This window comes from Columba livia, chromosome 27, assembly GCF_036013475.1.
Source record: "Columba livia isolate bColLiv1 breed racing homer chromosome 27, bColLiv1.pat.W.v2, whole genome shotgun sequence".
Lineage (NCBI taxonomy): Eukaryota > Metazoa > Chordata > Aves > Columbiformes > Columbidae > Columba > Columba livia.
In genome coordinates this window covers 1,419,510-1,430,357 of record NC_088628.1, presented here as the reverse complement: position 1 = coordinate 1,430,357, position 10,848 = coordinate 1,419,510, and the positions used below count along the sequence as shown (strand labels likewise).

The 10,848-nt window shown below is 65.1% G+C and overlaps 1 protein-coding gene across 1 annotated transcript in view; it reads right to left on the bottom strand.

Moving 5' to 3' along the window:
• Positions 1-10,147, bottom strand: part of PLPPR3 (phospholipid phosphatase related 3) — a 13,289-nt gene extending 3,142 nt beyond the window's left edge. The window contains exon 1 of the mRNA XM_065041957.1: positions 10,093-10,147. Within this exon, the coding sequence (XP_064898029.1) occupies positions 10,093-10,147 (55 nt within the window). The remainder of the gene's footprint in view (positions 1-10,092) is intronic.
• Between the last annotated feature and the right edge of the window lie 701 nt (positions 10,148-10,848).

Below are 10,848 nucleotides of genomic sequence, written 5' to 3'. Positions count from 1 at the left end.
GGTAAGGATGGGGGGAGCTGTGAAGAGTGGGGGCATGGGCTGGGAATGAGCCTGTTCGTGAGGAGCTGCAGCACCCATGGGTGCCACCTCCCAGCCCTGGGTACAACTATCACCTGAAATGCCACCCCCATGCTACTGGCTGTGCTGGAGTCTGTCCAGCTTCACCCCAAAACCAGGGTGCACAGTCACCCCCTCCCACCCTCTGCGGTTGGCAGAGCCTATTTCAAACCACATTTCATAGGGGACCTGTCCTCAGTGTCCCCCCCGTCACACAGCAGCCGGGTGGGCAGCTGCCCAGTGCCCGGCTGGGTCAGAGCTGGGGTGTGAGGTGAAGTTTGGGGGTCTCAGCCCCACCTGGGAGAAGAAGGGGGGTCAGCTCAACCTCTCCCCACCCTGTGCACCTCGGCGAGGGGTGCAGGGAGACCCGGCCTCACTCCTGCCCCCCTCACACCCCAGGGTCAGCAGCCGGAACGTCCCCACTGAAGAGCCGTCCCTGGCCCCCGGCACCTCCCTGCAGCACCAAACCATCAGCATCAAGTCAGAGCGGGTGTCCCCAGGGCTGGGCACCCCCCAGACCCCCCTGGCCAGCCTGGTCTCCCTGAGTGAAGCCTCCCGAGGCCCTGGAGACCTCCAGCAGCGAGATGACTACACCAAGGGGTACCCCTGCCCCATGGGAACCCCCCGGCCGCTGGTGGAGGAGCAGCGGGTCCCTGTCCCCGCACGGCGGGCACAGGCCATGGACGCGTGGCAGAGATAGCGAGGCCGATGGGGTGCAGGGTGGGGGGAACCCCCCGCTTTGCCCCCATCCTGAGCCCCCCTGTGCCCTTTGCGATGCTGTCGGGGGGGCGGCAGTGCCGTGGGGCTTCCCGCAGGGTTCTGGTCCCTCATCCTGGGGCTGCAGCTCCCAGCAAATCCCCTCTCCATGCCGGTGCCCCCCACACGCCGCCAGCCCCCGCTCCCTGCAGCTCTGCACCCCAGCAGCCCCCTGCCAGGCCAGGACCCCCCCGGAGCAACGAGCGCAACCCCGGCCCCATGTCCGGTGCCGGACACTGTCCAGCCCAGTCCGTCCATCTGTCCCTGCGTGTCCCCAGCCAGCGGGAATGCCTGAGAAGTGCCACGCGGTGGCAGCAGGACTGAGAGCACCAGTGGCGGGTCCAGCCCTGCACGGCCCCGGGCCCAATACTGCCCCCGGCTCGGGGTGCTGCCAGGGGTCCCATGGTGCGAGGGATGGAGGGATGCGGGGGGGGCGGTGGGTGCTGCTCCCCTAGCCCAGTGGCTCTTTTCTATTTATTGTCTTCTCACCAATAAAGAGCTGGGAGCGTCGGGGTGTCTGGCATGAGCTTCTTAGGGTCAGCAGCATGACTCGGGGTGGCTAACAAGGTCACTAACGTCCCCAAGGGAAGAAGTAGCCCATACCCTGACCCCCTTTGGCTCAGTGCTCCTGTCCCCCACGTCCCCCAGGCTCAGCGTTGCCTCTCCAGGGTCACTGACTCAGTGATGTGGGTGACAACTGGGTCACCCCCGGCTTTGGCTGGGACCCTGCGGTCCAGCCGTGCTGCTCCCCGCTTTTTGGCTCCCTGGGAGACCCCAAAAAGCTGCTGGGAAGGTCTCAGCACAGCAGCCTGGCACTGGGAGCAGGCGGGAGGGGGAAAAACCCTTTCTATGCTCTTAAGATCGGCATCAGTGGGAGCAAGGGGGGGTTAATTGTGTCTCTTAACTGTGTCGCTTACAGCTCAGGGCTGGGGTGGGGGGGGGTTCTGCTGCTCCCTGGGGCGGGGGAGCATCTGTGGGGCCTGCAGTGTGCTGGGTATGGCGGTGACCATGGCCGTGCTGCTGATAGGTGAGCAAGGCACGGGCGGGACCAAGATTTTGCAGAGCCCATCATCCATCCTCTGGTTTTAGGGGGGGCATGGGTTCCCCCCGGTACTACCTGGGCACTCACAGGCTGGGATTGGGTGGGGCTGGGGATTCTCTCCACACCGGCTACTCACCAGCGCTGAGCTTGTCTCTTTATTGTGGGCGGGGTGGGAATACCGGTGGGCGAGCCTCGAGATTAAAACATGGGTGGCAGATTAATCCTGGGAAGAGTTTGCCCTGTTTAACAGAGCCCAACGAGTGACATAAATACCAGCTGGGATTAGGGGCTGTGCGGAGCCTTGAGAGCCCAGGGCTGGACCCAGCTTTGGCCCAGGTCCCCCCCCAGCTGGTGTGTCCCCTCCCAGGCCACCCTTGGGGCTAGGAAGGGGCTTCTGCAAGCAAGGAGGAGGCGAGACACCCAGGGAAAGTGTGGGGGCTGGGGTAAGAGACACTGATTGAATAGCAATGACTGCATGATTTATGGTTTGCATTATTGCATGGCTCATTTGAATATATGCTAATAAGGCTTTTCTCCTGGTTTTGTTTGTAAGATTTAGATTTGCTATGGCAACCCGCTGGCATGGAAGGAGCGCCAGGAAATGTCAGGGTGAGGTGAGCCCTGGGGAGGGGCTGGGGCTGCCAGGGGGTGACTTGCTGCATCCCACCGCGGGGACACGGGAGTGGCCGGTGGGACCCGGAGGGCAGCGGTAGGAGACCCCCAAGCCGACCGGAGCTGCGCATTCCCCTGGCTGCCTGCAGGTCCAGTAATACCCCATTGCGACAGGTCCTAAACCTGGGTGGAGGGTGCCCTGGAGTGTCCCTGGTCCCACTTTGGCCTTGCAGAGAAGTCCCTCTGCCCTTTGCCCCCAGCCTCGTGCCCTTGTCCACCCAGTAAGCATCCCTGCAGAGTGGCAGAGACAGTGGGACACCCCATTGCACCCAGGGACACTCAGCTTCAGTGGGGGGACAGTGCTTGGGATGACACTGAGAAGAGACAGAGCATTTGCACCTGCTCTGTGCCCCCCACCCATCCATCCTATGGGGTCCTGGTCCATGGTGGGGGAATCTGGACCATCTCCCCACCTCTGTGTCCTTGTGTCCCTTTCCCAGCTGGCTGGGGAAGCTGCCCCAGTAAAGCCCAGTTACCTGCAGGCCCAGGAGGGCAGGGGGCCGTGCTGCTCCGGCAGGGTGGGGGGCTGTGGAGCCGGTGGGGCTTTGTCTCCTGGTCGGTGCAGGTACCTCCCCTTTGCCAGGGCTTGGATTTGCTGTTGGGGCTCTGCTCCCCGATTTGGGGGGGGCTGTGGACGTTGCAGCCATGGTGCTCCCTTGCTGGGAAAAATGTGGGCAGGTTGTTTTTCGGGGACCATCCCCTCCCCAGAGTTGGGGAGAAGCCTCTTGTCTTCGGATCGCAGCCTGGGTGGGTGTGGGCTGATTGTCTGTATCCCGCGGGGTTGTGGTGCTACTGGGGGGACATCTCGGGTGGGGATGGGGTCTCCCCGCTGCCCCCACCCAGGCGGCTCCTTCGCCGGGAGAGATCCGGGCCCGTCCCGGCTGCGGGAACTGGGAGAGGTGCAGCCCCTTGGAGCCCCACGGCCACGCGTGACCGCGGAGCAGCCCCGGAAGGACGGGCAGGGTCGGTGCGGCTCGGGGCTATCGCGGTGGCCCCCAGGGCTGGGCGCTGCCTGTCACTGCAGCGAACCGATGGTCCGGGACGGGCCGCCGGCTCCCGGGTTACCCGGGGCCGTTCAATACCTCATAACGGGGCGGGAACGAGCCCCGGGCCGGGGGTGCTCGGTCGCTCCTCACCGCCCCGCTGCAGCAAACCGGGGCCGAGCCGGTCACCCGGGGCTGTCTCCCCGCTTCTTCCCCCCGCTCCCCGTGTATCCTCCCCCAAACACCCACTTTGTTGTTTTGCAAAATCCCTGAAATATTCATGGCACTGCGCCGAGCGCCTCTTAATGAATTTTTGATCAAAACGTTATCAGGAAGCCAAAATACGCCGCCGCCCCCATCCAAACCCCCCGGAATGGGACCGACCCCAGCGGTACCGGGGGCTGGACGAGCCGGGCAGGGCCCCGAGGGCCTTTTGCCGGGGGTGGCCCCGGCGGTGGGGCCGAGCAGCCCGGGGGTCGCAGCTTACCGCCGGGAATGGTTATTCCGGGGCCGGCGGCAAGATTTGGGGTGTCCTAAGTGCAGGCCCGGCCTCCTGCTTCTCCTGGACCGGACGGAGACGGGGGAAGCGGGCCGGGTCCCCGAGAAGCCCCGGTTCGACGGAACGGGCGGTGGGCGGCCGGGGCAGAGCGTCCCGGCTCCCCCCCAGCACCGCCGGTAGAAATATTCGTTGAAGTGAAAATACATAAGTGGAGCTCATTAGGGAAGAGCACGGAGCCGGCGGCCTCCCCGGCAGCGCCGAACCGGGAGGCTGCCCGTACCGGGGCCGGGCGGGGCTAGGGGGGCACCGGGGCGGAACACGGTAACGACCCGGTCACGGCTCCGTGGCGGGGGACGTGCACCCCGATCTCTCCGGTGGCTGAGCCAGCCCCGCTCCGCAGCTCGGTGTCTGCAGGGGTTTGTCCCCCCCATCTTCAGGGCTGAATTTGGGGTGCAAACCCCGCCGGACTCTGCGCTGAGCAGCCTTTGCAGTCACTGATTTTTGTAACGGGCTCTGAAAATCCCGGTGTACTGGGGGAGAGAGGGGCGGGGGGGTCCGTTCCGGGATACGTCGGAGCTTAGAGGTATTAACAGCCGGGGCGGAGGGATTTTTGGTTTAATTAAAAAATAGTCGATTTCTGCTTTCTTTACACGGAATAATCCTGCACCGGCCGGGGAGCCGGGTGACCCTGCCCGCCCGCCGCCTGCTGCCGCTGCCCCAGCCGGGCCGGGAGGCAGGAGGACACCCCCACACCTTCCCCTCTGCACCCCGTGGGGCACCCCGAGCTCTGGCGGTCCGGCGGTACCCGGGGGGATGGGATCCGATCCGGTCCTTCCTCCCGCTGCCCGCGCGGGACCGTATCCGAGGGGTCACCGGAATTATTATGATGATTTTTTTTTAAATAATAAAATCCCCGTTATTTTTAGGTTCTGCAGCCAGAGCCCCCCCCCCCCTCCGCCCCCCCAGCGCAGGGCTAACCTATCCCGCTCCCGACGTGAGGACGTCATGCCTTACGTAGTAAAATATGGAGAAAGCAGATTAAAAAAAAAAAGACAGCGCATTTTTCCCTCCTCTCTCCATTTCCAAAAGGGACAAAATGGATGTTTGGGCGGAATCCGCTCCCCCCGCCCCTCCCGAAGGCCCGGTGGCTGCGGGCCGGGGCTGCCCGGGCCCGGTCGGAGGTTCCCGGCGTTAAAGCCCCGGGTAGACGTTATCTGTTTAACCCCACGTAAAGGCAACGTGATCGCGGGGGGCTCCGCTTCCCGCAGCCCTTCTGCTCCTGCCAGTCCGCTCCGAGAGCCGCAACCGGCTCCGCCGCGCTCCGCATCGCCTGGATGGCTCCGGGCTCCGCGTCCTGCCCGGGGCCGGTGCCGCGTCCCCCCCAGTCCCCGCCCCGGAGGCTGCCGGTGTCCCGGTGGTTCTCGGCTCACGCTGTCGCTAAGTCATTAATGGATGCAGATGTGCGGAGGGAGGTAAATAATCCCCCCCCCACTCCCCTGTTTTTCGTCGCTGGTTTTCCCTCTCCCTGCCCAGCGCTGAGCTCCCCGGGCCGGGCCGGGCCGGGGCAGCTGCCGGTGCTGCCCGCCGGAGGGGCAGGGCTGTGCGGGCACCGGCAGCCCCCCCGCTCCCTCTCCCGCTTCTCCCAACTTGGAGGAAGTCTGCGAGGGGGGACCCCGTGCTCCCCTCCCTCCCACCCCGGGCCTTTTATTTTTTGTGGGTTGGGGTGTTTTTTGCCTTTTCTCTCCCCCCCGGATTAAGGGCTGCGGGTCCCGGTGTGAGTGTTGGGGTGGGGGCGAAGTTGGGGGGGGGACGAGGCGTGGAAAGCTGCCCTCCCTCTGGCTCCCGCAGCGCTGGGAACAATGGCCACGGGCTCCGTGGGGACAATGCCCGGCGGAGCCGAGCTGCTTGGGTTGCAGGACACGTCCGCCACCGCCTCGGCCACCCCGGGCCCCGGCCCCCGGCCCCCCCGGGGCAGGCACCCCCTGCTCCCCCGGGACAGGCACCCCCCGCTCCCCCGGGGCTGTGGGAAAACGAGTGGCTAGGGGTGGGAGCCGGGAGGAGCGGCAGGTGAAGCACCAAACTTGGGGAAAAGTCGTCGTCCCCCCAACCCCAGGGTCCGGCTCCGTCCCCTCCCGGCTTTGGGGACCCCCCTGCCCCACGGAGGCCCACGGTTCCCTCTTGCCCATCCCGACTTTTGCCGCAAACTCCACCGGCTGCTCCCGACCGGGGCGGGGGGGGCTCAACAGGTCGGTACTGGCCGGTCCCCAGGTGCGCGCTCCACCGCTTCACACCCCCCCAACACCCCGCTTTTCCCAACCCTCCATCACTCCCCCACACTCCCCCTTTCCCTTAAACCTCCCTCCCCTCATTATTCCTGTTATCCCAAGGCAGCCTCCGTGCCCAAACGCCGGCATGTGCGAGGCAAACAGAGCGCGATTGTTCCGAGCCTGGGAACGCGCGGAGGGGGCGCGGGGGCCGCCGCCCGCCGCCCCCCGCCCGGCCCCCGCTCAGACGCGATTGTGATGGAAATTAAGGCCCTTTCCCCGCATGCTGTTGAACTTGATGTTGACTCCTTTTCTTTGGGGTTTCACATCTCCTCGGCCACTTGTTTTGTGGGAAAATTTTCTCTCGAGCTCCGGTGTGAAATTAATTAATCAGGGCCTCTAGATGGCAATGGGACACAAAAGGGGACAGCCCGGGGAAACTCCGGCAAACTCACAAAAGCCACCCCCGGGGTTTATAGCCCCGGGCCGGTCGGACCGACAGCCCTGCCCTGCCCGGTGCCCGAGGTAAGGGGCTGCCGGAGCGAAGTTTCGCTGTGTGAAGCTATTTTTGGGGGGAGGTTTGGGGGGAAAAGGGGAAGAGCAGGGACGCGGGAGTCTGGGGGTGCTGTGCCGGGGTGGTGTGTTGTGTGGGCATCCCCTCCCGTCCCCCACCTTGCGTTGGGACGAGGCTCTATCCCAGCCACGAAAAACCAAAAACATCAGGACAGAAAAATATTCCCCACGCAAAGGGTTGGGGCTGAACACGGCATTTCTGGAGAAATGAAAAAATATATATATTAGCTTGTTTTATTCTTATTTTTGCCCTCTAAAAAAGTAACGGGTGTTTTTCCTGTGCTGAAGCGCCTGGCTCTGCCCGAGCGGGCACGGCGGGGATTTCCACGCCGTTGTTTCCCGAGCGGGGAAATGTTTGCCGTGAGCAGGGGGAAACCGTTTGCTCCCAGTTTGGACTGGGGGGGTAGCTGTTTGATTTTCAGTCACCCTCTTCGCTATCAGTTTCAAGCGGGTGCCGTGTGTGTGGATCCTCCGACGGGCTTAGCAGCGAGGAGGGGAAAAATATGAAATCAAATTTTCTTTTGCAGGGCAGAATAGGATTGTTTTTAGAGAGATCAATCTTTGCAAAGAGTTTGTGGCTTTGGGGGAATATTTCTGTACGAGAACAGGCCAAAAATATGCGCGTCAAACTGCCTCCCGCTCTTTGTTACCACAACACCTTTGGGTGACAGCGGCTGCAGAAAGAATATCGTTAAAACCTGTTAAATCTTTCGTTTTCGCCCACATCGATATTTCCAGCCAGGCAGGAATTCGGGTGGATTTGGCCAGGGATTTGGGGACCGCTTTTCCTCGGGGTTGGTCCCCCCCACTCCGGTGCTGGTTGAATTGAGCTGCAAAGCGATGTGCAGGGGAACGAGTCGTTGTATTTTAAATGCAAATAATCTCCAGCGACAACGTTGGAATCAAACGACAAAAATAAAAATGGGGCGGGAAAAGGAGAAAGGAAAAAAGGGGAAAAAAATCTCAGTGGGAGGAAAAAGGAAAAAAAAACCAACCCCCTCCAAAAAAACAGCTGAAAAATCTGCTTTCGAGGGGCACCGGGCCGGGCGGGCGAGCGGCTCCGCTGCCCGGGGAGCGGCGGCGGCTGCCCGTTGCGATGCGCCGGTGCCCGGGAACGCTCCAGTGCCCACGGCGCGGAGAAACTGGGCCGCCCCCGCCCGGTAAAGACAGGCAGACAGACGCTGGGTGTGGGGCTACCCCTACGCCAGGGTCTCCTGTATTTCCCTGGCAGCAGAGGCCGTGTCCCGACGTGGCCCCCTCGGGCACGGCCGGGGCTCCGGGTGGGTGTCCCCACTCCACGGGTGGAAGAGACCCGTTTTAGGGCATTCCACGCCCTGCCCGCCGGTGGGACCGGCCCTGGCTGGCCGGGCAGGGGCTCCAGCGCCGCCCACCCCCCCGCCCCCGCTGCCAGCCTCGCCGGGAAAGTTGCTCCAAGTTGGAGCGATGGCGGCGGCTCCTCCTGACGCCTCTTCTCTCTCTTTCCCTCCCCAGGTGGGCTCGGCCGAGCGGCGGCGCCGGAAACTGGCACACCGGGCGAGGCGGAGGTAACCGCGGCTTCCCCCCCATCTCTTTTCCAAAGGCAGCCCCGGGATGCGGCCGGTTCGACCGGAGGGTTGCAGGGCAGATGACGGGACCCGCAGTTAGTGGTGTTACCGCTAACGGTGGGAAGTTACCGGGCTGGCGTGGAGTGGCACACCGCGGCATCCCTCGGTGCGATGGGAGACAGGGGCTGGCGCCCGGCGGGCTGCTCGGGATCCGGTTCTCCGGTGAGAACCGGGGCCCCTGCGCCGTTCCGAGCCGCGCTGCTTCCCGCCGAGGCGGCCGGCGGTTCCTGCGGCGACCGCCGTGCTCGCACCGGAGCCCAACATGGCTGCTGTAGTGAAGGTATTTGATTCACACGAGGGTGTAGGGGAGGGGAAGAAGCGGGAACCAGAGGCACCGGGGCCGGAGCCAGCGCCCGCAGCCGCCGGGGCGAGGGGTACAGGCGGGCGACGACTCGGTAAGTGCCAGGGAGGAATGGGGCCGGGCGGGACGCGTGGAGCCCCCGCCGTGGACACGCGTGGGGTGGTCTCCCTTCCTGTGTCGGGAATTATCAAGCCTCTCGGGGGGCAGAGGGGCCGTTGGGAGCGGGAATCGGCAACCGGCGGGCAGGAACCGGGCTGCTGCGGCCCGCCTGGGCCCTGCGCGGCGGCTACCGGGCCCGCGGGCGGCGGAGGAACGGTACCGGCGCGGATGCTGCTCCTCGGCCCCTCCGGTGCCCGAAGTGGCCCTTCCTTTAGCCGGCCATGGACCCGATTGTGCTCTCGGGGCGGCGGAGAAGCTCCACCGGTCCCGTTCGTTCCTTCGTTCGTTCCTTCGCTGGTTCCTTCGGCGTGGGTTTGGAGCCGAGGTCGTTGCTGAGGTTTCACCTTTTGGGGAAGGACAGCGACCGGGCCGCCCCGGGGAACGAGCGGTTCGGTAGCGGAACCCACCAGGGCGGCGGAGCGGGGCCGGGACCGGCCATGCCCCGGCCGGTGTGGACGGCAGCGGGGCCGAGCCCGCCGGAGCCGCAGCCACCCGGGGCCGGGCAGGAGAAGGATTTCGGAACCTGGCTGCGGAGGTAACGGCACGGGTTCGGCCCACGGGCAGTGCGGACCCACGGAGGGGACCGCGGGCGGCAGCTACCGGGGGTGTATGGGGCGACGATCCGTTAATTTGGCAACCGTCTGCCTCGCTGGCACCATCTTTTCGCTGGGAACGGTTGGCCGTGCCGCGGTGCACCGGAGCGACGGGAACCGCAGGAATTATAACTATAATAACTAATAGCAATAATAATAATTAATTAGTGGCGGCTTGGAAAGAGAGAGACGGAGGAGGCACGACCCCGCACGGCCCCGGGCAGCGGCAGCGGCGGTTCAGCACCACGGAGAGCGGCGGGGCCGGGGCCGGTGCCCGGTCGCCGGTGCCCGGTGTCGGCGGGAGCGTTTTCCGCCCGTTCCCCGTGATGCTGCGGCCGCCGCTTGCGTATGGGGCTCCTGCCAAGCTCTCCCCCATCCTGAGGGTGCCCGGTGTGGGGCACAAAGCCCCGCTGCTCGCGGAGAACCCCCGGTGCTTGCGGGTTGGCATCTCTGCGAGCGCCGCCGTGCATTGCTCCCAGCTCCTTCAAACACCGATGTTCTTTTACATTATATATGCTAAATCTATATTTAGATATATAAGTGTGTATATATAAAAGGGCGGGTGAGGACAGCGGGGACCAGGACGTACCCGTGCCTTCTCTCCGAAACCGGGAGTGCTGTGAGACGAAACCGGGCCCCGCCATCCTCCCCGACCCGCTGCTCCCGGTTCCCGCTGGAAGCGGAGCCATCCCGGGGCTCCCCGGAGCCGGGACACCGTCACGGCGCTGTACCCGGGGTCGGGACCGGTGCTATGCCCAGGCCGCCGGTTAGTTTCGTTTTCTGCCGTTTTACCGGAGGGAGGTGCGACGAGGCGACCCCGGGATGGCTGCGGAGCCCGCCGGGCTGGAGCAAGGCTGTGGGAGCCGGGGGCACGGAGGAGGCTGAGGAGGGCCAGGGTGTCCTGCGGGGGTGCACGGGGGTTCACGGGTGCATGTGCGGGGCCGGGGTGCACCGGGACGAGTGTGAGCATCAGTGAGCGCTCACCGGGGCGTGTGCGCGCATCGGTGTGAGCGCTCCTGGGTGTGCAATGGGCAGCGGGGGGATGCACCTGCGTGTGCTCCCGAGTGTGTGCACTGGTACCCGGTCACTCCTGGGTGGGTGTGTGCATACGGGGGTCACGGCTGTGCCCGCCGGTGCGCTCCCGGTGTGAGGCGGCGGGAGTGCCGGGGAAAGGCCGCTGCTCTCCTCGCCCCTTGCCGAGGCTGCCCCGCCGTACCGGGAAAGCGGAGCGGGTCCCTCGCACCGGGGCACGGCCGGCCGGGACCGGCCGCGGGCGGCCGCACGGGGGGGACGTGGAGCCGGACCTCGGCACCGCGCCCCGGGCTCTGTCCCGCCGCCCCTCCGA